The sequence below is a fragment of the Papio anubis genome, chromosome X (genome assembly GCF_008728515.1).
Source record: "Papio anubis isolate 15944 chromosome X, Panubis1.0, whole genome shotgun sequence".
NCBI lineage: Eukaryota > Metazoa > Chordata > Mammalia > Primates > Cercopithecidae > Papio > Papio anubis.
The window spans coordinates 91,891,415-91,916,376 of NC_044996.1; the positions used below are offsets into that span (position 1 = coordinate 91,891,415).

The window sequence follows — 24,962 nt, forward strand, 5'->3', positions numbered from 1 at the left end:
CTCAGGGAAGATCACCTGCTTAGCAAGTAGTATCATTAGTGCCCCTAAGTGTGCCATGGAAATGTTTCCCGTATACTGTGACCTGGAAAGTAGAAGCATTGCTTTGAACACAGTGCTTGCTCTAGCCAAGCCTCTTCTCACTTGTGAAAATGGGACTGGTAGACTGGGCGCAGTGGCACACGCCTGTAATCCCAGCACTTTGGGAGGCCGAGGTGGGTGGATCGCCTGAAGTCAGGAGTTCACAACCAGCCTAACATGGTGAAACCCTGTCTCTACTAAATACAAAAAAATTAGCTAGGTGTGGTGGCACGTGCCTGTAATCCAAGCTACTTAGGAGATTGAAACAGGAGAATAGCTTGTACCTGTGAGGCGGAGGTTGCAGTGAGCTGAGATCGTGTTGTTGCACTCCAGCCTGGGCAACCAGCAAAATGACGTCTCAAAAAAAAAAAAAAAAAAAAGGACTGGTAAATCCTGTTCTGTGGGATGCCGTGGGAGGGAGAGAGGATAATGGATTGAGGAAGACATCCATATCCCCTTCTGGAAAATACCTCTGCTTTTGGGGAACCACTCCTTTCTAGGGAATTTGGTTAGGGCTGACTCATCTCCTGGCTTCAGGGGCTACCCTGGGCCCAGATTTCCAGGGCCCAGATTACCAGTGAAGAGTCAATCCCTGGATTTTTATTGAAACCATTGGAGAAGAGCCATTTCAAATAAATCTGCTTAGTATCCCGGCTCTGTGCAACTCACTGTGTAGTTTTTGGGCATTTCCTTCCTCTTTCTCATTCTGTTTTCCTGTTGGTAAAATGGAATGGTGACCAACAAGTGACCTATGGTTTCCTCAGATCTGCCACTTGTCTGAGGGAGTCAGGTAGAGTGCATTTGTCTGTTCCCTGTCCAATAAAAGGCTACACATGCTGCAGTTTGTGCTTTATTTTTAGGCTCAATTCAGCTAGAGGCACACAACAAAGCAGAAGACAGAGGAGGCCTGGACCCAAGTGAAGTGCAGGTGGGGTGTGAATCCTAGGCAGTTGGCTTCTCAGGCATAGGTGGTGACATACTGGGGCCCCATATTCCCGAAGTAGGAACGTTCCCACTCACTCATGAGCTCGAAGTGTACAGGACGGCGACAGAAATTGCAGGCAGCCACAGACACATCCTGGAGGGGCATCCCCACCTCAGTCCAAGCCAGCAGCAGCTTCTCTGAAGGTGGTTGGGGGAGGGGAGGGAAAGAATGAGTTAGACTAGATCTTCCAAATCTAGTACAGATGCACCAAGATATTGATCCCCCTCAACCCTTCAAGATACCTCAGGGCCAGAAGTAGCCTACTCTGTTTGCTCCTGTGTGTGCCGTGAGTATTACCATTTGTATCTGGATGCTGGGATATAATAAAAGGTTGGGAAGCTCTCCTTTGACACAATTTGAAGCCATACTGTCCTGGCCTGGACCACTCCCTAAGTATAGGATGTGCTGTGGCCCAAGAATGACTATCTGCTTGGGAACTCCAAGCCCTATGAGGACAGTGATAATGACAGTAACCATACTGTGTCATTGGTGCTATGACCAGGAAACCTGGGGTAGGGGGTCCACCTGGGGATGTGAAAACCCAGAGATGGGAACCTGACCTAGCTGGAGGAAGTACCCCAGGTATGTTCCGGGGCTCTGTTCTTGGCCTTTTCTGTGTTCATGCCCTTGTTGATCTTGTCTAGTCACATGACTTTAAAGACCACCTATATACTGATGGTTCAGAAATTTTAATCTCCAGCTCACGCCTCTCTACTGGTTTCCGATCTTGTATATCAATGGCTTTTCTCCATCTCCACCTAGATGTCTAGTATGCATTTCTAACTTATAAGTACAACTGAGCTACTCATGTCCCTACTTTCCACCAAGCTATTCTACTTTCAACTTTTCCCATCTCAGTGGATGGCAATTCCAGTTGCTCAGTTCAAAAATTTTGGAATTATCCTTTATTTTTCTCTTTCTCTCTTACCCTATATCCCATCTAACAGCAAAGACCATTGGCTCTACCTTCAAACTCTGACCACTTCTTATTGCCTTCATTATGATCAAGTCTGAGCTACCATCATCTCTCACCTGGGATATTACTGTAGCCCACTCTTGGGTCTCCCTGCTTCCAGCCTTGCTCCCTTTTAGTGTATTCTCTACATAGAAGTTGGAGCAATTTTGTTAAAACCTGAGTCAGATATATCAGTCCTGTGCTCAAATCCTTTCAAGGGTTCTCAGAGTAAAAGCCAAAATCCTTCTGATGACCTACCATACCCTATACAATCTGGTCCCACATTGCCTCTGTGTACTCAATTTTTCTGTCTCCCACTTATACCATTCCACCCATACCCATCTTCTTACTGTTCCTCAAATATAAAAGGAATATTCCTGTGTCTTCCCTGCCTCAGGATGTTCCCTCTGCCCGGGATGTCATTCCCTTAGATATCTGCCTCACTAACTCCACCTCCTTCAAATCTTTGCTCAAGTTTCACCTCAGCGTCTTCTACCCTTGCCACTCTAATACTACAACCCTTCTCTGAACTCGCCCCTGCCCCCTTATCCCATTCTCCTTATCCTGCTTTATTTTTCCCCATAGCACTTAGGACTAACGTGCTATTTAATTTGCTTATTTTTAGTAAATTTTTTTACTATCCCCTTCCACTAGAATGTAAGCTCCAGAGGGTAGGAATTTTGTGTCTGATTTGTTTGCTACTGCATCCTCAGTGCCTAGAACAGTGTCTAGCACACAGTTGGTACTCAATAAATATTTGTTGAAAGAATGCCTAAGTTAAGTCTAGAAGATGAAGGAAAGTAAGCCAGAGGAAAGTGTGAGGGAGGGCATTCCAATCAAAAGAGAGCAGCACGAGCAAAGTCCCAGAGGTAAGAGAGCAGAGAAAAATGAGGGAACGACAAGTCATTCAGTGTAGCTGAAAAAATAAAATGCATGTGGGGAGGAGGTGAGGGCATAGAGATCACCATGTGGAAGGCATTAAATGCTATGCTGAAGAGCTTCAACTCTGTCCTGTATGTCAATGGTTTCCAAATTTTGGACTATACATCGCTATCAGTACAAATGTTTTAGTATGTACCTCCAATCTCTGTATATTTGTTTATGTATTATATATATGTATAATTGTCAGTCTGTATATTAAAGATCAGTATCAGTAATGCTTGATTTCCTATTTTTAAGATTAAAAAAACATAAAATTCTAATACATATTCTGCTCCTTCACCCTGTAACCATTTTGCATACCTCACCTTGGAGGCCACTGCTTTAGAGTCTAGAGGGAAACATGAAGGGGTTTAAGCAAGGGAGCAATATAGTCAGGTTTTTAGAAAAATCCCTCTGGTGGTCAGCATCGAGAAAGGATTTGAGAGGAGCAAGAGAGAAGCAGAGAAATTAGGAAAAAATCATGTTGACATGGATTGAAGAAGTGGCAAGGGAGAAAAGCAAATAGGTTTGAGAGAGATTATAGAGAACTTTTGCAGGATTTCAGGATGGATTGGCTGTGGAACTTAGGGACTGGTGGAGCCACTGTGGATGCCTCTCATATATTCTTACAAAAGCCTAGCCTAAGTGGACATTCAGAGAACCAAGAATACTGAGCTCTATAATTGAAGCCCGGAGCAATAGAGAATACTGTACAAAAGGCCCAGGAGTGTGGGTCATCAGCTCAGAGAGGTGGTAGACCTAGCAGTTATGACCATGGAGGTAGAGAAAGACCTCCCACTTGCAACTTAGAAGGTGTGTGACCTTGGATCAGCGACTATATATTTTTGTGCCTCAACTTCCACATGTACAAAATGGAAATGATAAGAGGATCTCTAACTCTTGAGGTTGCTGTGGGGATTAGATGAGTTAATATGTGTAAAGTGTTTAGAACAGTGCTTGGCACATGGTAAGTACTTAATGTTAGCCAGCATTATTTAATGTTTTTGAATGAATGAATGAATGGCCCCTACCTAGCTTGTCTTCCGTGATTTCTCATACTGCCCATGCTTCAGACAAACAGAATGATGTTGTCAATACATACCCCCTGCTTTCCTATCTCTAGGTCATTGCTCATGGAATTCCCTTATTCTGGAATATTCTTACAACATATTCACATGTACTTCAACATGCATCATAAAAACTTCCTTACTCACAAAGCCTCTCCAATTTCATCCTTCTCACCCTCTCTAGCCATAATGTGCTCACTCCCTCTAGCTCCCAGAATAGTGGAGCTCGTCATACTGGACCAGTACCATCTATATCTGGCTCCTCTGCTAGACCATCAACTGCCTACATGTCTTTTGTCCAACAGGCCTAGAATGAGCACCTGCTCAACGTCAGGCCCTGCATTAAAAACTACCCAGGCCGGGCCTGGTGGCTCACGCCTGTAATCCCAGCACTTTGGGAGGCCTAGGCAGGTGGATTATGAGGTCAGGAGTTCAAGACCAGCCTGGCCAACATGGTGAAACCCCATCTCTACTAAAAATACAAAAATTAGCTGGGCATGGTGGCACGTGCCTATAATCCCAGCTACTGGGGAGGCTGAGGCAGGAGAATTACTTGAACCAGGACCCGGGAGGCAGAGGTAGCAGTGAGCCAAGATCATGTCACTGTACTCCAACCTGGGCTACAGAGCCAGACTCTGTCTCAAAAAAACAAAAAACAAAAAACAAACAAACAAACAAACAAACAAACAAAAACTACCCAAAAGAAATCCAGCAAACATTAGGTGAACTGACTAAACTGGCATTTTCAGGCTAAATCTCAAACTACTCAGCTCTACAAGCCTCTCAATTCAGTCCCTATCTCGTATTGTCTTTGTAGACTTATAGATTGATACTCCCCTGCTCCACTCCATTCCTATGACCCTACATTCCAATACCACCTGCTTATTGTTCTTGATATATCTCTGGCTGCTTCTCATTCTCCTCACCTTTCTTCATGCTCTTCCCTCTGCTAAGAATACTTCTTCCATGCCCTCTTTGTTTTAATACCACTCACTTTGCAAGACTCAGCTCAGGTGTCACCTCTACTAGGAACCCTGTCTTGGATCCCTCAAGCAGAGTCAGGCCCCTCCTCTCTGCTCCAACAACTCTACCATGCACTGCCTTGTGGAACTTTGATCATCCCTTAATGTCATTGTTTGTGTCCACTATGGTATCCCCAACCAAACTGGAGCCCTACGAGTGTAGGGGCTGCTTCTCATTTATTTGTGACCCTAGTATAGGTGCTGGCACACATTAGATGTTCCAGAAATATTTTGTAAACTGAATGGTCTCTGTCCTCTCAGCTTCTCTTTCAGATCCTGGGGCTGAGGGGAAGGAGGTCCTGTAGGTACCCATGTTGAGAACTTACCCACACAATCTTCCATCATCTGAGGGCTGTGGTGGGGGGAGGGTGCCAGGCGCAGGAGCTCTTCACCCCGGGGGACAGTTGGGTAGTTGATGGCCTGCACATAGATGCCATGCTTGGAGAGCAGGAGATCACAGAGCTTGCTGTTGAGTGCTGCATTGCCCACCTGGACTCAGGAGAAAGGCTTATCAGTACCTGCCACCCTGGCTCCACCATCCATTAAGCAGATGGAGGGAACTAGATCAGGGAACATCACTGAATTTTGGGATAGATTGTTTTTTTTCATTAGGGGCTTAGTGGCAGCTCCAGAATTTCTATCAAGGAGGAGCTCAGAGCTAGCAATTTGATTTGAAAAGGACGGAGCAGTGGTGGTACCAGGAGCCCTATTTGGAAGCTGTTTGCAGAGCAAGCACACTGATTTTACTTAGCTAATATCCTAGTTTAGGATGGTTCTGGATGAGAAGATGCCCCCCACAAGCCAATTCCAGAACCCCCCAAGCCAATTATGGGGTGCTGTCACTAAATTAATTCATAAAATGAGTGTTTAAAGGAAATACTAGGTTAGTCTAAAAAGCAGTGACTATTTCTCATCCACAAAATTGTCACAAATAAGTGTCCTTTCCCTGCCCTGGCTTACTGACTCACACGAATACATGTCATTTAAGAAAGAAGTAGCAGTTCATTTTTAAAGGCAGTAAACGCTTATATTGAGGATCCAAAGTAGCAGCTAGTACTATGGCTTTTGATTTTATTTTTCTGCCCTCAATTCTCAATAAGAAGTACATTTTACACCATGATCATAAACGCACACATACACATACATGTATATATGCACATACACAAAACGAATACAAATTTTTCACAAATTGATAGCCTTAGTATGTGTGCTGTACTCCAACATTTTCTATTCTATTTCTTTTCTTTTTTTTTAATGCTAATGATAACCCACTAAGCTGATTTTGTGACCCATTAATTGTCTTGATTCAGTTTGAAAAACTCTGAATTATAGGCTGTGAACACTCGCTATTGTTAGGGTTAGGATAATCTAATAAGCATGAGGTAATGGCTGATGCAAGGAAAAGACTGGTTAATCCAAAATGGCTGATAATTTTTCAAAAAGGGAAACAAAGCTGGCAATAAGGGGAATGGTTAGCAGGAAAGCAAGTAATTGAAGACAGAAACAGGTGTGTTGGGAGTGGGGAGGCTCCCAGAAGAAATAGGTAGAGAGGGCAATGGGCAGGGTGGGGCTCTCACCCGGATGGGGATGATGTGGCTGGGGCAGGGGATGACAGGAAGGCCCCTGTCCATGAGTAGCTGGCGCATGTGCTTGACGTTGCGCTGGTGGGCTCGCCTCAGGGCTTGGCCCTCCTCTCCCTTGAGCAGCCGCACAGATTCTAGAGCTCCAGAGAGCACCATGGGGGGCAGAGAAGTGGTAAAGATGAAGCCTGCAGCATAGGAGCGCACCATGTCCACCAAGTCACGGGTGCTGGCGATGTAGCCACCCACACAGCCAAAGGCCTTGCCTGGAGACAGAAAGTAAGAAGATATACACAGATCCCGTAATCAGTCCCAGAGGAACAGGATCATGTGCCAGATAACCCAAGGGGGTGCACCGAAGATGGGGCTCCAGGCTGTCTTCCCAGGCCTCTGCTCATCTGTCCATGACAGGGCAGTCAGAGCTGATAATTCTGCTGCTTTGAGATAGGACTTTCAAGTCTCGCCATATGCAATGACTAGATAGGTAGGAGCTGGGTGGGGACCTTTAGCTGGATAGGGTCAGGAGTGGAGCTAAGATGAAGCTTGGGGCTGGGGTGGGGGAGGGATTTAGAAACACAGCTCTTCACATACTCAAGTTGAATCACCTGGTGGCCCCTAGTTCAAAGATCTTGAAACTCTCCTAGACTTTCTCATCAACTCTGCAGTGGGATGCGAGTGGAGAGAGGGAGTCCAGGAGGGCAGTGGCCTGGGGCTGTGAATTCTGTCCAAACAACCCCTATAGCTTTGGGGAGGAGGGAGAAGAGAATTTTGTAGGGGCCTCATCTCTGCAGGGTATATAAGAAGGCCCAAAACATTCACTTACCAAGGGTTCCAGAGATGATGTCAATCTTATGCATAATTCCATCACGCTCCCCAATCCCAGCGCCCCGGGACCCATACAGTCCTACAGCATGGACCTCATCCACGAAGGTCAGGGCCCCATACTGGTGGGACACATCACACAACTCCTCGAGGGGACAGATGGCACCTGAGCAAAGCCAAGGGATAGAGGTAGGACATCATAACCCTTCCCCAGCTCCATTTCCAGCGTGGAGATGCCTACTGTGGGTTGGAAAAGGGTGTTGTAGAGAGGAAGGAGGATGTGCACCTTCATTTACAACTATTCCAAACCTCTGTTTATGGGTTGATTGCCTGTATCTCATCCCTGCCTTCTCTCTCTTTCTCTCTCTCTCTGTATGTGTGTGTGTGTGTGTGTGTGTATGTGTGTGCGTGTGCATGCGTGTGTGTTCCCCAGCCTGGGATCAAGGTTTGACTCTTTGTCTATTTTTACTTCATTCTGACAATATCTATTTTCCTGTTTCTGCCATGTTCAGCCTCTCTCTGCCTCTTTTGTTTCTTTTCCTGCAATCTGTGTGTATCCCTCTGTACTCCCTGGAAACTGCTGAGGTACAAGGAGTTGTAATACAGAAAAAACATCTTCAGGTGGAAATAGGGGTTCCAAGCCAGGATTTTAAAATGTGAGCAATTGGTAGGACAACCTGAGGGGAGTCAACTACAGAAGGTAGAACCTGAGACAAATGACAGTGTGATGGTTCAAGCATCATTTCAATGGGAGAGATTCAGCCTAAGGATCAACAGTTTGGGCAGTTTGCACCCCAAAAATAGGTAAATAAAGAACAATTTATTTGCAAATGTAATGAGGTAGAATGGTACCAACATAGTTTCCACTAGAGAAATAATGAATTTGAATAGTCTCAGTGGTAGAAATATACAAAAGGAATAGGATAGTTTTACTTTATTGCTAGTGTTAGAAATGTGGGAGTGGGCATAATAGTAAGTTCCTTACATATATTAACTCATTTAATTTGCATACTTATATTTAATTATTATCACTTACATTTTGCAAATAAGCAACTGAGAACTGAGACACAGAGCAATTAAGAAGCTTGCCCAAGCCAGTAAATGGTCAGACTAGGATTTGAACATGGATAGTCTAGTTTTAGAGCCTGTGTGTATAGTCATTACATGCCACTTAAGATAGCTAAATCAGGGAATACTATGGACTCTTGTTTCAGTTGGAAAAGGGACAAACTGAAATGAGTTGACCTCTTCCCTTAAATAAATCCATAAGGGGATAACTAAAACACATGATTTCTACATAAAGGGGCCAGTAATAGAAAGCTTTGGACATTGTTTCAATTGAGCAAAGAAAGGAGGTAGGAGTGTGAAGATCATTTATTTCTACAAAAGCATAATAACTAGAATGGTTTCTATCATCTCTAATTCTTACAACCAGATATTTTACCTTTGGGAAAATTGAGGCTTAGACAGTTAAAGAGTTACCCATGGTCATAGCCAGTAATTGTCAAAGGTGGGATTTGAACCCAGGTCTCTCTGACTTGAAAACCTGTTTTGACCCCAATGCTTCATACTGGACCTTGAAAAAAATCCTGGGCAATGGTTTTTGGAATTTCCTTCATAAAAACCAAACACTGGGATTATTGATTTACATATCATTTCTAACAAGAGAAGTGTTACTTGAGGAATTGGAGTTATATGTGTTAGGGTGCAAATACTTTAGCGCCAATTTGCTGAGCCACTCAAGATGAATTGGATGCCAACTCTGAACTTTAGTTTCTTTACCTATAAGATGAATGTAATAGCTGTCTCCATTCTTTGGCATTTACTAGCTGTGTGACCTTGGACAAATTACTCTTTTTTTTTTTTTTTTTTTTTTGAGAATGGGGCTCGCCTTTTTGCCCAGGCTGAAGTGCAGTGGCCGGATCTCAGCTCACTGCAAGCTCTGCCTCCCGGGTTTACACCATTCTCCTGCCTCAGCCTCCCGAGTAGCTGGGACTACAGGTGCCTGCCACCTCGCCCGGCTAGTTTTTTTGTATTTTTTTAGTAGAGACGGGGTTTCACCGTGTTAGCCAGGATGGTCTCGATCTCCTGACCTCGTGATCCGCCCGTCTCAGCCTCCCAAAGTGCTGGGATTACAGGCTTGAGCCACCACACCCGGCCTGGACAAATTACTCTTATGTCTCAGTTTCCTCATGTAAAAAATCAAAATAATAATAACACCTATCTCATAGAATTGTTCAGAAAATTAAGTGAATACATGTAAAATACTAATAATTTTGCGTGGCACATAATAAACACTCTATAAATATTAGCTGTTATAATGTTATCATCATCATCATCATGATTTTTGTGAGACCAACACTAGTAAACATACACTCACACATATACATACCATCCATGGAGTGGACAGTCTCAAAGGCCACAATTTTGGGTATCTTAGGGTTGGACTTCTCTAGAAGTTTCTTTAGGTGGTCAGGGTCATTGTGCCTGAAGACAAACTTGGCTGCTCCACTGTTACGGATACCTTGGATCATGGAAGCATGGTTGCCTGCGTCTGAGTAAATCTCGCACCCTGAGGAAGCAGATACATAATCCTTAAGCTTCTGTCCCAGTACTCCCACTTCAACCTTCAGGTTTGACCTGGCAAAGAAAAGGGCCAACCCTTTCTTCTCTTCGAAGACCTTGCTCTGCTTCTTCCTTCTCTGGGAACGTTTGTGACACTTCTTTCTCCCTTAGAAGGTCTTCACTGTTTCCAAATTCTAACCCCTACATCCTTCCCTCCGGTCATTTGTAACCCTGGTCTAGCCTCTGACTGCCTTAGGATGGAAGAACATTTAATTTCCCAAGAAGCTTCAGAGTTCTTTGAGGACAGGACCTGTTTTCCTTTTCCTCAACATATAGGATCAAGACTTGGAAAAGGGATTACCCCAGGGAATGCTTGTTGGCTTGGACTGATGCTAGATTCTTCCTAGTCTAGATGAAATTCCATCCGTTCCAGGTAGCTTGTGGTTCCATCTGCTTGTGGTTACAGGGATGGATATTTATCAGGCTTTTACTGTTGGAATCACAAGCTCATGGCATGTCAGAGCTGGCAGGTCTGTTAGTGATCATGGAATTCATCTGCTTTACTATACAAGTGAGAAAGCTAAGGTCCAGAAAGATTTGAAGAATGCAGGGCTTTTTACTGGGCAATCCTGGTGGGGCAGGTGGGCATGTGAAATTGGTAGAGGGAGTCGATTCCTGGACCTCCCCAACCCCTGCCACTAACTGCACTGCCATCAAGGAACTGTGGCCTTTTTATAAGAGTAAGGGATAACTTCCACCTGAGAAAATGAGTTATGGCTTTCTGGAGAACATGGCTTGAAAGACAAGCAGACTGGGAGTTGCATGGGAGCAAAAACGTCTTATTATCTCTCTGTCTCTGGTGTACAGTATAAGAGTAAGCACATAGTAGATGCTAAGTAAACATTTATTAAATGAATTGATAAATAAACTGATGACTGATTTATAAGTAAGCGAATGAGTATATGAATGAATGTATTACTGAATGAAATAGTGAGAGGAGGGATGGAAAAAGGTGAGACTGAAGAGATATATAGAAGCCAGATTATTGAGAACTTTAGAAGCTGTGATAAGAAATTTGGATTTGGTCCCGGGGGAATGTGGGTCCACCTAAGGGTTTTGACCAGGGTGGAGGTGGTGGGCAACAAACACAGTTTTGCATTTAAAAAAATTCTGACTGCTGTAAAGAATAGATTATCAGAGGGCAAAGGTAAAATTTTCTTTAAAAAATGATGTTGGATCAGACTAGGATGCTGGCAGTAGAGATGGAAAGAAGTTGAATTCTAATGGTTGAGGAGGGGATGGACAAAAAAATCTTAAAGATGTTGAGTTTAGTTGGGGCTTATGCGTGAACTCAAAAAAAGTTTCTGAGAAGTGGTGGTAATATTTTTGCTGTGCTGAAGAATCAGCAGGAGGTGAGGAATTAGATAGAGCGGAGACTTCTCTCAAGCAGTTTGCCTGTTACAAGGAGGAAAGAGGGCAGTAGCTAGAGAGTGATGAGGGGTTGAAGCAATGTTTTTTTATAAGATGCAAGAGACCTGAAAACATGTTTAAAGAGAGGGGGAGGCTGAAGATACAGGAGAGGAGGAGAGAGCCAATAGGTCAAGATTCCTAAGGTGGTAGAGAGGAATGGGGCACAGAGCAACAGCGGAAGGATTAGTCACAAGAAAAAGGATACTTCTTCCACTATAACAGAAGAGAAGGAGTGAGGAGAGGACATGTGAAGATGCTTATGAATTTGTAGGTGCTATGTGGCTGGGAGTCAAGGACATTGCTGTCTGGTGTCTTCCATTTTGAATGTAGTAGAACATGAAGTCATCTGCTGAGGGAGATGGGGAGGAGGGGGTGCAGGAAGGCTGAGGATAATGGTGGTTTGGCAAAACTGCACCATAAACTTGGGGAACTGACCAGGGAAATGGGATTGCCAGAGAGCATGGAGAACCCAGTAGAAGTTAAGACTATGAATTTTTAGTGACTCCTGTCTGAGCAACTGTATGAGCCCAGAATTGATACAGTGAAGATGGAGAGTTGTATTCATTCTGGATTGGGCCATGGCAGAAGGACAACAAGGCATATGAGGTGAGGACATTATAGACTAGAAAGTAGGAGACTGGGAATATGGGAACCAGTGTACAAGTGAAGGGATTGGCTTTAGGCAGAAGGAGAGATATGTCTTCTATTGTAAAAGGAAAGAATGAGGCAAGGCTAGATGAACAATTAGATAAGTTTGTAGGTTTGGTGGCAATAAATAAGGATTCTCTGTCTGGGGCTTCTGTTTTTATTGTGAAGTAAGATGTGAGATTATTTGCTAAGTGTGAATGAGAAGGTAGTCAGAGGTTTTAGAAGAGGAGAAAAAGTTTGAAAAAGCTCCTGTGGAGACATAAAATAACTATTTATGTGTGTTAAGAGCCCAGTTGAGTTGGGAGGTGATGAATTTATAGTGTTTCCCTTCTGTGAGGTTGGGTAATGTTCCCCAGTAGTGGTCCTCTCTAGGTGCAGAAAGGGAGAAAGCAGAGGGATATAATTATCCAGTGTTGAGGATATGCAAGGTGGATAAGAAGGAAGAACGATGGGAGTGGGAACTCCAAATACAGGGGAGGAGTGATGGAACCAGTGAAACTGGATGCTGTATTGCAGGATACCAGCCCTGAACAAAGCTCAGGCCTCAGGCTTACCGGGCAGGATCTTGGCCAAGGTGAAGAGAGTAGAGTCATTGGCCACAAAGCAGGAGGAGAAGAGCAGGGCTGAGTCCTTCTGGTGCAGCTCAGCCAGCTCCTGCTCAAGCTCCACATGAAACTTACTGGTGCCTGAGATGTTGCGGGTGCCACCAGCTCCAGCACCATGACGCTGCAGGGTCTCCCTAGCCAGGAGAAAGGGAGAAAAAAAAAACATGTCAGGCATCGAGGAACTGGGTAGGTTTCCCTTCCTTGATGTGAGTCAATGTTGAATTAGTGATCCTATATACACTGTATCCTGTGAGACAAAGTAGAGGGAAGGATGGGGAGGATAGGGAGACATGTACCTTCCTTCTAGGACTGGAGGTACTCAGGGAGAGAGGGAGAAGCTAGGTTGAGCTTGAGTAGTTTGGAAGACTAGAGGAAGTCACACTCCATCTCTGGCAATACTAATTCTGCAGCTAGATTAAAAACTCAGGCAGAGTAGACCTTGCCTGGTCTCCCGTCCTTCCCCTCCATAGCATTGGACACCCAAGAGTTTGGGAAACATGGTGTGTTGACTTAGTTCATATCCAAGGAATAGATATGGTGGGGGACCTTGGACAAAAACGTGGTGGTAGAACCCAGGTTTCCACTGCCAGTTCTGCTTTTTTTTTTTTTTTCCTGTGTGTGATTTTACATCTCCTCTGGCCACTGCTGATGGCTGAGAGCCTGCTACTCACCGTGTAGCTTGCAAGACCTGAGGGTGTCGGCTCATGCCCAGGTAATCATTACTACACCAGATGGACACATCCTTTGAGGCCACAGATGCCTCAGAGAGATGTTGGGCAAAGGGATATGCATCAGCCCAGCGGTTCACAGTCTTGAACACACGGTAGGTGTGATCCTGTTTCTTCTCCATGATCTTGTCCCTGAAAAACTGGTCATAACTGAAGACATAGTTTCCTGCAGGAGCAGATATGAGGATGAAAAGAATTCATTTTAAGTCTCTTCCTGGCTAGTCTGTATTTTACCCATGTTGCTGATTTTGAGTTCTCCAACTCTTTTTCCACATATTCATTTATGTGCTCAGTCATTGACTTATTGGACCACATTAACTCTCTACTATTCATTCAGCCATCCTTTTGCTTACTCATTCACTCCTTCACTCAGTAGTTCATTCACACATTCATTTAGACTTTTTTATGGCCTCATCTCTCTTCCCGGGTTGGTGTGGCAGTCTCCTTACTAGAATCACTACTTTCAGTCTCAGTGGAAGGAGTATCAACAGATCTTGTTTCTAGCAGTCTCTTTGCCACTTCCTAGCGGTGTGGCCTTGAACAAGTCATGAATCTTCTTTCTTACTTTAAATTTCTTTATTTGTAGAATGAGGCTAATAATACTTTCCTTGGAGAATTGTGAGCATCTGACAACCAACAACATGTAATATATTCAAACTAATAAATGGCACATCGTAATAGTAGTATTATTACTGCTATAGTATTAGTAGTCATAATAATACTAATAAAGATAGCTAATATTCAATTATATTATTATAGCTAACATTTAATGAATGCCTAATACATGTAAGTTCTTTCCTAGGAACTTTATAAATATTTAATTTATTCCTCACAATAATACTCCAAGGACAGTTCTATTAGTATCTCCATTTTACAGATGAGGGAACTGGGGCATTAAGTGTTAGGTAACTTGACCAGGGTCATGCAGTAAGTAAGTGCTCATCAAGTAAGTAACTCAGAGCCCACTTCTTTAACCATTACCACTACAAGATGGGGTAACTTTATTTCTAGGATAAATTGAAATAATGTTTGCCAAAGGGCTTGTTAAACTCCAGAACTCTTTACATGAGACAGAAATCATGTTGCAGACAGCAATTTATATGGCTGCTGGAGGTGCAAATTGGCAACATCCTTGCTGCAGAGATGTTTGGAAATATGTATCAAAAGTTTTTAAAATGCACATACTGACATATCTAGAGAAATATTTGCAGCATAATTAACAGACAAATGATTGATACTCAGAATTTATTATATAATCTCTGAAAAATTAACATGAAAAATTTCAACCCAGTAGAAAAATGGACATAGAATAAATGTAGAAAAAGATTATTAATCAGGAAAAAGAAAACTGGGAAAACAAAATTTCACCTATCAATTGATAAAGATTTAAAGTTTGATAATATCAAGTGCTGGTAAGGGTATGAGACTATGGATACCCTTCTTGATAACTGGTACAGCCACGTTGGAGGGCTAATTGGCAATATTTATTAATATCGAAAATGTACACACCCTTACATCCCAAGAATTTCCACCTCTGATTGTCTATCCTGGAGAAACACTTGCCTGTGTGCACAAGGAGATACATTCAAGGATGTTTGTTGCACCACTGTTTGTAATAGAAAAAATTGGAAGCAACCGAATAGAGGAGTAGCCAAATAATCTCTGTTATATCTATGCTACAAAATATTTGGAAGCATTGAAAAGTAGGGTAGATACATATGTGTTCAAATGGAAGCATGTCTACAGTATATTGTTGAGTGAAAAAAAAGGCACAGAGCAAAATATATAGCAAGATATTATTAGGTAAAAATAAAAATTGAAAAAGGTAATACTCTACATTTTCTTTGAGTACATTTGTATATATGTAAAACCAACCTACAATCTAAACTGAGAGAATACAAAAAATTGGAAACAACAACTTAAATTGTAGATGCTTGATTAACTGAATGATATTGAATCCATACTATACGCGTGACATATTTTTAAGTAAGCAAAACAGCATAACAAACTCCAGGTAAAATAAGATCACACTTCTAACAAAAGCGTGGGTGTGGTGAAGAGAGCAGAGGGTGTGTGTGTGTGTGCACGCGCATGTGTGTGTGTGTAGCCATAGAAAAATATCTGGGAGAAAATATAGCAAAAACTTAATGGTGGAATTCTGCATGACTCAAATTTCCCTCCTTATACTTTCCTGTTTATGTTGAAAAATATTTTACCATGAATCATATTCCTTTTATATTAGAAAATAATGCAAATGTCATTATGAAAATGAACATAAACACATATAAGAATGGAGAAAAGGTGCTCTATGAAGGGTGAGAGTTTTTGAGGGAAGCATGGAGAAGAAATAATTGGAGTAAGCCTAATATTTAATGAAGCCTCATTAGAAACACTTCCATAAACGTAATTTTATTTTCTACTCATGGTAACCTATTGAGGTAGGTACTAAATGCCATGGAAGGAAAGTGTCTTACTTGCCAAAACACCTAGATCCAGCAAGTGTCAGCATTAAATTTTAAACTCAAATTTCTTTTGGTTCCAAGGCCCTTCTGTGCTGTTTCCCCTACTATGACAGAGGCCCTTTCAGAATGCCTTCCCTATTCTGATCCCCTTTATTTCCACCTCAGCAAACTCACCAGGCATATTGTTCTGAATCAGGTGTGTGACCTTCCCAGAGATCTGCTTCTGCTCCTGGGGACTGGAAAATGACTTCCTTAGGCTGGCTGAGACGAGGGAGCTAGGCAGATCTGAGATGGAATGTGAGATTCATTGGCCATGAAGAGAATGGGGGAAAAAGAAAGCACGTGTTGTCCTCTTTAAGCTCAACGCAACATGTGAAAATTCAAGTTTATAAGGTAAGGACACCTTCTGCAGCGAGAAGAAATCTTCTCCAAAGTGAGCTTCTATTTATCTCCCTGAATGGAGACTATTACATTGTTAGGAAACCTTCTATAAGGTGACTCATACTTCTCTCCACTAGGATTTTCCCTTGGGTGAGGTAACTGGGGCAACCATCCTGGGTCCTGCATTTAGAAAGTAGATGCAGGAAAATGTACCTTACTCTTCTTTTCTAAACATCATTAAATTTCAATTTTGAAGTTTTTGTCCTTAATGATATTCCAAAGGGGCCTATGAAAGATGCCAACAGTGTGGCCATACCTCAAGGGTGATTATCTTGGGTGGTCTGCACTAATTAAGCTGACCTGGGGATCTGCACCCTGGTTAAAGGAGGTACCTACTCCCAGCTCTTTCTCTTTCATGCAAATCCATATTCTCATAGAGTGGTCTTGCTGAAATGTGGGACCCCAGCCTGTTGGGATCAATTTAGCCACCTGAAAAAGAGGAGTCAAAATTCTAGGGGGCTCATCTTAGAATAATGACTAAAAGTTTCAGGAGCCTGTACATGTGCGTTTGTCAGGAATCGTGTGCTTCAGCATACAGCCTAAACTGTTGCCTACCATGGCTCCCCTGGAAAGAATGGACTTCTTATCATGGGATGTGTACTGGCTGCTTTTGTATTAGCCTAGCTCAGGACTGTGATGCAGTGGGTTCAAGCATTAGGAGTAAAGATTGCATAAGGTGGAACTTGACTCCAACCTGTTTTGAAAGCCTTCACATCCTCCTGCACTTCTGGGGCTGCCTTCTGCACAATCTTGCTCTTCCCATCCTGGAGTTCCGACAGCATGAAGGGACAGTGGCCCTTGGCCCAAGATGGAGAATCTATGCAAAGGTAAGAGAGTAATTTGGGGTACATTTCTAGTCATAAGTTCAGCTCAACAATAATTACTTAGATCTAATGTACCCCAAAGCCCTATCTCAGGCTATCATAGAGACACAGAGATAGATGAGTCTGGTCCCTGTGCTAGGAGAGCTCCTAAGCTGGTGAGAATGGCATACACTGAAGACACATTGTGAACAGTGCTGGGATAGAGGAAGTAAAGGGGCTACTGAAGTCCAGAAGAGGGAGGGGAAATGAGCCAGAATTGGAATTAGACAGTTTGGAGGTCTAAGCAGGCTTTGCAGAGGAGATGATTAGTGTTAAAGCTTAGTGTCAAATGAGAAGTATGAGATTCTCCAGTATGGGGTCTAGGAGAGGGTAATCTGACAGGAGCAAAGGCACAAACTCTTGACACAGTAGTTGATTTAGGCAATTTTAAGTAGTTTCAGCATGTCTGGAGTATAGTGTGTGAGGGACATGACAGTGATAATTTTTCTTTTCTTTTCCCTCTCCTCTTCTCTCCTCTCCTTTTTTTTTTTTTTTTTTTGACAGATTCTCGCTCTGTAGCCCAGGCTGGAGTACCGTGGTGCGGTCTTGGCTCACTGCAACCTCCGCCTCCTGGGTTCAAGCAATTCTCTGCCTCAGCCTCCCACGCTTGTAATCTCTGCCTCAGCTGGGATTACAGGCGCCCACCACCACGCCTGGCTAATTTTTTTATTTTTAGTAGATACGGGGTTTCACCATCTTGGCTAGAATGGTCTTGAACTCCTGACCTCGTGATCCACCCGCCTCGGCCTCCCAAAGTGCTGGGATTACAGGCATGAGCCACTGTGCCTGGCTGAGAATGAGACCCTTTCTAGAGGACCTGGCAGAAGACAGATCCTGGGTATATTTTGGGGCCAGTTCATGCTATCTTGACACTTTTCACATGAACCCTCCTAATTATTAGGCAAAGATGGCCAGTATGGCTTGGAACTTTTACCCCAGGACAGTAACATTCTCCCCTTTTGCTAGCAGCCTCTTCTTACCTCCTCCAGCCTTTGTTGCCTTAAGGTGGATTTGAGAACAGTTTGGTCCTTGGGTAGCCAGGATGGGACAGTGTCCAATACCAAACAGGAATTGGTGAGTCTTAACCACCTTGCCCAGGAGGCTTGTGGGGCCCCGGGCAAGCACTGGGCAGCACTGTAGCAGCATGGCTGCAGTCACCATCTTGAGCCCGAAGTCCTGCAGAAGACATGGAAGAGATGAGATTCCATCATGAGGGCCTGGCCAAAAGCCAGGCCTTTGATCCTCATCTTCAGCTTCCCACCCAAAACTTGCTGCCTCTGAGATGCTCTTATTGCCCTTCCAGGGAAAGAACTTCTTTCCCAATGTTAACATGTACCAATAAAACATCATAGAGGAAGAAATAGGAAACTGACTACCGGGCAAAGAGGTGAAGGAAAGAGTGCTAACTGGAGGTCAGAAAGCCTGGATTCTGACTCACTCTGGCACTGACTACCTCTGTGATGATGAGGATCACTGAAATGTGTTTTCATGTGGCAGGATGAGAACTGCAACCCACTAACCCTTTGATCAATACTTAAGGCCAAGAATCTTTCTAAGAATGTTGGTCTTAGCCAAGTGAAGATTCAGCCTGCTAATGCAAACATATGTCATTGAGCAGAGCTCCTGAGGCTTGGCCCAGGGTGTTTCCTAAGCAGGATCAGCCAGAGAGGGAGAAGGAGCTTGAGGTCAAATGTATCAGTTTAAGGAAATCAAGGGAACAGTAAGGAAGGGTAGGGCCTAGGTCCTACAGACTATGTGCCACCAGCCTGATATTATGCTGTCTTTGAATTTGCTCCTGTCTCTTGGATAAGCACAGATCTAGAAAGAGGTGAAAGCAAGTCCCAGTGGGGCTGGAAAACAAGGCACAAAGACATAGTTTATGGGTTAGTGAAACAGGCAGAGGCCAAGACAAAGAAGAGAAAGGGGGCAGAGGGATCAGAAAAAGAGAAAGCAAATGACACACAGGCACTCAATAAATATTTGTTGAATTTTGGGGTAAATTGATGAATGAACAGAGTCTGAAATTGAGGAAGGAGAAGGGACTAGGAGAAAAGCTAGAAGAAAAGAAAATGTAGGAAAGATAAAAGGAGGAAAGTAGAGAGAGAACAAAGATGTGGTGGTGGTGGTAGAGTTAAAAGAACAGAAATTGAGGGAGAAAAAGAGACCAAAGGTAGAGGGAAAGGGAACAGGGTGAAGGTGAAAACAGAGATTGAGTTGAGAGAAAGAGAAAATGAAAAAAGAAAAAGGAGGTGGGGATAGCGCACACAGGGATAAAGGCAGAGACAGACAGACCAAGGGACACGAAAGGGACATGAGGAGAGATCAATGAGTCTAGAGGATTATACAAAGATTCACAGAAGTGAGAGCAGGAGTGGAGAGAATCCAGCAGGGGTATAGAGTCAGTCAGACACAAAGATAAAAAAATTGCTTCCAGAAATTGCAAAAGGCTAAGTGAGTTTGGGGAAGAGAATCGTGGCCCCAATTGAGGGAGGTGAGAGAGAGAGAGACCAAGGGACAGAGAGAAGAGCGTAGAGAAAAATGACAAGATCAAAGGATAGAGACAGAGAGGTGACTAAAGCGGGGGGATGAGGGTTAAGAGGAGTGAGAGCTGAGAGACATCAAGAGAAAGACAGCTAGAGAGAGCAAGAAGGAGAGACAGATGTAAAGAAAAAGGGCAAATTGGAAAGACAGAGTCAAAAAGTGAGACAAGATAGGGGACAGTACAATGGGAGAGACATGGGAGAATGTGGGAAGACTAAAGCCCTGACACTGTGAAGAAAGTTACTGAGTAGAATCTACTAGCACCCTCAGCCTTATGTCGTGAGGGAACAGTTCAGCTCATGGCCCTGTCCTCATATGGCAACCTCCTTCATCTCCCTCCCTTCCTGATCTCATAGAATAAGTACCCTCCCCCTATCTCACAAAACAACCTCTTTTTTCTTGTTCCATCCCAGAGCAACCTCTCCCCCTCTCATGGGCTGTCACAGCATCCTGGGTTTGTATGTGGGGCCAAGGCATGTGGGCCCTGAAATTGGAAACGACAGAAGGGTTGTTGGAGGGACTAAATGAAACAATCCAAGTTAAGCCTTTAGGGTAGTGTTTGGCACATAGTAAATCTTCAATAAATGTTAGCTTTTCTTATTAAAATTCCAGCTCTCCAATTTCATTGTTGGATGTTCTTGTACAAATTACTTCCCCTCTCTGGATCTTGGCCTTCATCAGCTGTCAAATATGAGGTAATTATGGCCACTTCACATGGTAGGTAAGGAATTGGATCCAGTGCCTACCTCATATCTGGAGATATGTGTTTTCCTTCCCCTGCCTGCTTGTGAAAGCTAAAGCACTTGGGGCTGAGCCTGTAGACCACAGATAAAGTTGCCAGAGTTTATCGCCATTGGGGTCTGACCACTCCCCAAGCTGAGACCAGGGCGTGGGAGAGAAGAGGAGCCCCTTTCTGGAATCACGTCTGAGCATCTGGCTAGAGCTGGCCCTGGCTATTGGTGGTAAGAAGTGGATAGCCCAGAAGTGCAGGCAAGGCAGATGACGAGGCTCCAGGCTCCTGTAAACTCCCCCAACATCAATACTGGCAACAATAATGCCAACAACATTGGGGTATGTAGTGGGAAGGAAAGCCCCCAATATTGGAGGCAAAGTCCAGTCCTGCCTTGGGATGGTGGAGAAGGCCTACCTCCTGTATATAAAAACAGAAGAAATTAAACACATGTCATCACTAGGGGGCTTTTGGCCATGATATGCTCAGAGTCCTGGGAAAATATAGACTACTTCTTGGAATTTGTTGAATTCTCAAGTTCTTTCAAGCTTCTGTTCTCATTTCTCTTGTTCTATTATTCCTTTCCTGAAATTTGCTCTGCCTCACTCTGCCTGGCCATCATTATACCCACGACCTTGTAGTCTAGTTACCATGGGCTCTGTTTCTATTCCATCTCATTACCCACCAAGAGACTAGAGTGAATAAAATTGAATCAAGGAAGCATTTTAGTCAATTTAGGGTATAAAGAGCATAGGCTCTAGAGCCAAACTACTTGAGTTTGAATCCTGGCTCCACCACTCACTAGCTTTGGGACCTTAGAAAAGTCACTTCCCTGTTATACATCTTATATCTGGAAAATATTGGTAATAACAAAGACAATCTGCATCACAGGAATGTTGTGAAGATTCAGTAAGATAATCCATATAAAGCATTTAGCAGAGTACCTATCCCAGAGTAAACAGTGAAAAAGTATTAGTTATTATATTTAATTGATAGACTTTATTATTTTTATTTTCTCCATTTCCCATGTAGAAAAAATGAAGGTACGCTAAGGGAAGTCACATGAATATACCAGGCTGGGTTTGGGAAGCTAGAGACTGATTGTTGTCCCAATCCTGTACAATTTATTGTGTGAACTTGGGCTCTGTAATTCCCCTCTCTGGGCTTCGGTTTCTCCACTGACATTGGGCTAGATAATTTCATAGATCCCACCTAGTTCTGATAGTCAAACACTCACAGAGCCCTCTGTACCAGGCCCTGTTCTTATGTCAACCCTGTGATGATAGGGAAACTGAATCCCAAAAAGATTAAGTAACTTGTCTAGATCAGAAAGCTAGTACATAGGAGAAGCAGGATTTGAACCTAGGCAATCTGTTTCCAGAGATTCCTAACTTAACCATTATGGATCTGTGATTCAAATGTTACTATCTTTTTTTCTTGACTGAGGGCCTGACTCTAGACATTTATCTCCTCTGCTGCACTAACATAGGCCTCTTTCCAGGTCATATGCCATTTGTTACCAATGCCTTACCAAAGGAACAGATCTGTAACTACAGTGGAATTTCAGGTACTGTTGGATATTCATTTACTCTACCATTTAATAACTTATGCACCTACCGTGTGGTAATGCTTGCCAGGCATCTTCTTAAAACAATACTTTTAACCAAAGAGATGATGGTGAAATTTCAGACCAAATAACAGATCATTACTGAAAGGTTTTCCCTATGACTTTAAAATCCTCTCTCGTGTCAGCACCCAATCTGTATTCCCAGAGGTCAAAAGGGCCAACTGCAACTCTGTCCCAGCAGAGAGCCAGAAAACACTCATTGCAGCATTCCTTGTCCCCCACACCACCACCCCTTTTGTGGCCTGCTTTGCAAAAGTCAATTAGGTCTGGAGGAGAAGTGGTAATTTCTCTTCAGGAGTTGGAAACATCAGGCCTTACTTCTCTTCTTAGTACCATTTTCCCACCACAGAAGAATCATATAGAACTTTAGATAACTGGAATCAGAGAATCAGAAATTCTTAGAAACAGGAAAATGTAGAAGATCACAACATCAAAACTAGAAAGGGTGGTGGAAATTACAGGCTAATCCTTTTTTTCAGAGGGTAAATGACTTGTCTAGGGTCTCACAGCGAATTAGGATGAGAATAGAAATCTGTTTACTTTCTGTATAGTGACACTACATTCCTCTTCCACTATCTTCACTTATTTCTGCTAATTATTCATCTCTCAATTCCCCCAAATCTCTCCTTACCCAATTCATCATTCCCATCACCCCCACATCCTCTTAGTTTCCCTCCCTAGCTCTTCTCCTCATCCCTAGGCTCCCCATGGGCTCTGACCCACTGAGCTCTGCTGTCAGTCCAGCACGTAGAGGGAGTCAAAGGGAGAGAGGAATGGGGAATTGCAGAAAGAAATATTAAGCCATTGTTCTTGATAGAGAGGAAGAAGGGACAGAAATGCAGAGACAGAGAAATACAGAGCCAAGGAAAGAGACAAAAAGGGGGAAGAGAAAGAAATTTAGAGAAAAAGATAGAAGTCAGAGGAGGGAAAAATAAGAGAAAGCAAGAGTGTCAGAGAACGATGAAATGAAGTGAATGATCTTGAAAACTAACAAAGGAAAGTAATGAAGGGAAAAAGAGAGAAGAAAGCTGAAAATGAGGAAAGACAGAAAGAGACATGGGAGATAACAAGAAAATGCAAAAGAGACAGATTCTGAGAAACAAACAAAGGAAAAAGTCAGATCTACTCAGACCAGAGAGTCAGTGTGTACAGCCCTGAGAGACCAGCTGGCAGACCAGAGAGAGGGTGCCAGGCTGAAAGCAGCTCTTACCTGTTGCCCTGCACTGAGGACGAACGAACAACGGGTGGGTACTGTGGGTTAGGACCTGGCATTTATCCCTTCTCCTGTGACTCAGCCCCACCCACCCTGCCTTCTGCTGGGCTGGCCCTGCATTGGCCCCAAAGGTATCTCAGTCCCTTCCTTGCTAGAGATAAAACCCAAAGTAGCCCTTCCCTCTAGTGTACCCCCTCCCCCAGCTCTGGCTCTTCCCTATTTTCTTTTCTCTCTAGGACAGTAAAATTAGCTCATTTGGGCTTTGGAATTAGACCATCCACCTAGAGCTAGGGTACCTTGATCTATCTCTGAATATAGATCTCTTCAAGTATAAAAGGAGGGCAATAGAACCCAGAAGTGACTATAGCACAAGTTGGGAGGGCTCTGGAGTCAGACCTAGAATACAGTGTTGCGCTTATGAGCTCTAACAGTCAGCTTCCACAGACTAGATCCCCGGTTGTGGTAACAATTCGGTAATATCATGTACATAGCACAGTGCCTGGTTCAAATAAAATAACAGCTACTGTTGACTGAGTGCTTACAATGCACCAGACCCTTCATTAAGTGCTTTACATGAATTAATTTAGCCATGTAAGGACCTTAAAAGATAGGTACTATTATCCCTGTGTTACAGATGAAAAAACTGAGGCTCAGAGAGGTCAGGTAACTTGCTGATAATTACCCAACTAGAAAGTACAGAGCCCGCCTATGAACCTAGGCAATGTAGTTACAGAACCCACACTCTTCTCTTCCTCTCATAATATACAATTTAAAATGTGAAGTTCTCTGTCTTATCTTTTCTATTACCTTCTCCTCCCTTTTTCATTTTCTCTCCCTTTTGTCACTCTCTTTTTCCCCTTCTCTTATCAATCCTAAGGCAGCAGGACCATGTTATAACCAGACAATTTCATCTTTAGAGCAGATTGTCATCATTAATATTATATTTACATAAATAAGACCATTGTCTACATATTGATCTGCAATTTCCTTTTTTTCATTCAACCATATGCCAATATACCATGGAGGTTACAAAATCTGAATGCACTATAATGTATTTAAACACTCCCTTATTGATAGAAATTTAGGTTATTCCCAAGGATTTTCCCCCCTCCATTGTGATTAATGCTGCAATAAACATCTTTTGGCATTTGTGAGAGCATTTTTTTAGAGGGTGACATCCTAAAATAAAAGAATTCCTGGGTCTAAAGGTAATAGACATTTAAAATTTTTGATACTGCCAATTTGCCCTATATATGTGTTATACACCCCTCTCCACCTAGTGGTGTATAAGAGTAAATGTGTATCTGATTTCTCACAAACTCACCAATACCATTTGTTATTTGCAATTTTTAAAATATTTGTTAATCTTATAGGCACTAAAAATGGTATATCAGTGTTGCTTTGATTTGCTTTTCTTTCATTATTAATGAGATTGGGTGTCTTTTCATATGTTTCTTTATCATTTGTCTATTTCTCTTCTGAGTAGTCTACTTTTTGCCCATTTTGGAGGTGGGTTGGCAGTAAAATATAGTAGACTAAAAGCATGCACTCTGGAGTCAGACTCACCCAAGTCACCAAGTCACCAAAACACCTTAGCTATTTGGTTCACTTATCTCCAGATCTCTCATATGTAAAATGG

The 24,962-nt window shown here is 43.0% G+C and overlaps 1 protein-coding gene across 1 annotated transcript; it reads right to left on the minus strand.

Moving 5' to 3' along the window:
- Positions 1-912: 912 nt before the first annotated feature.
- ALAS2 (5'-aminolevulinate synthase 2) lies at positions 913-23,439 on the minus strand. Its single transcript, XM_003917775.3, has 11 exons — positions 23,321-23,439; positions 18,193-18,388; positions 17,044-17,166; positions 16,083-16,193; positions 13,390-13,612; positions 12,668-12,852; positions 9,823-10,002; positions 7,432-7,596; positions 6,606-6,874; positions 5,355-5,517; positions 913-1,200 (listed from the first exon to the last, which is right to left on the minus strand). Exons 2-11 carry the CDS (start codon positions 18,371-18,373, stop codon positions 1,037-1,039), a joined length of 1,764 nt encoding a protein of 587 aa, XP_003917824.1. The 5' UTR covers positions 18,374-18,388; positions 23,321-23,439; the 3' UTR covers positions 913-1,036.
- Positions 23,440-24,962: the final 1,523 nt, after the last annotated feature.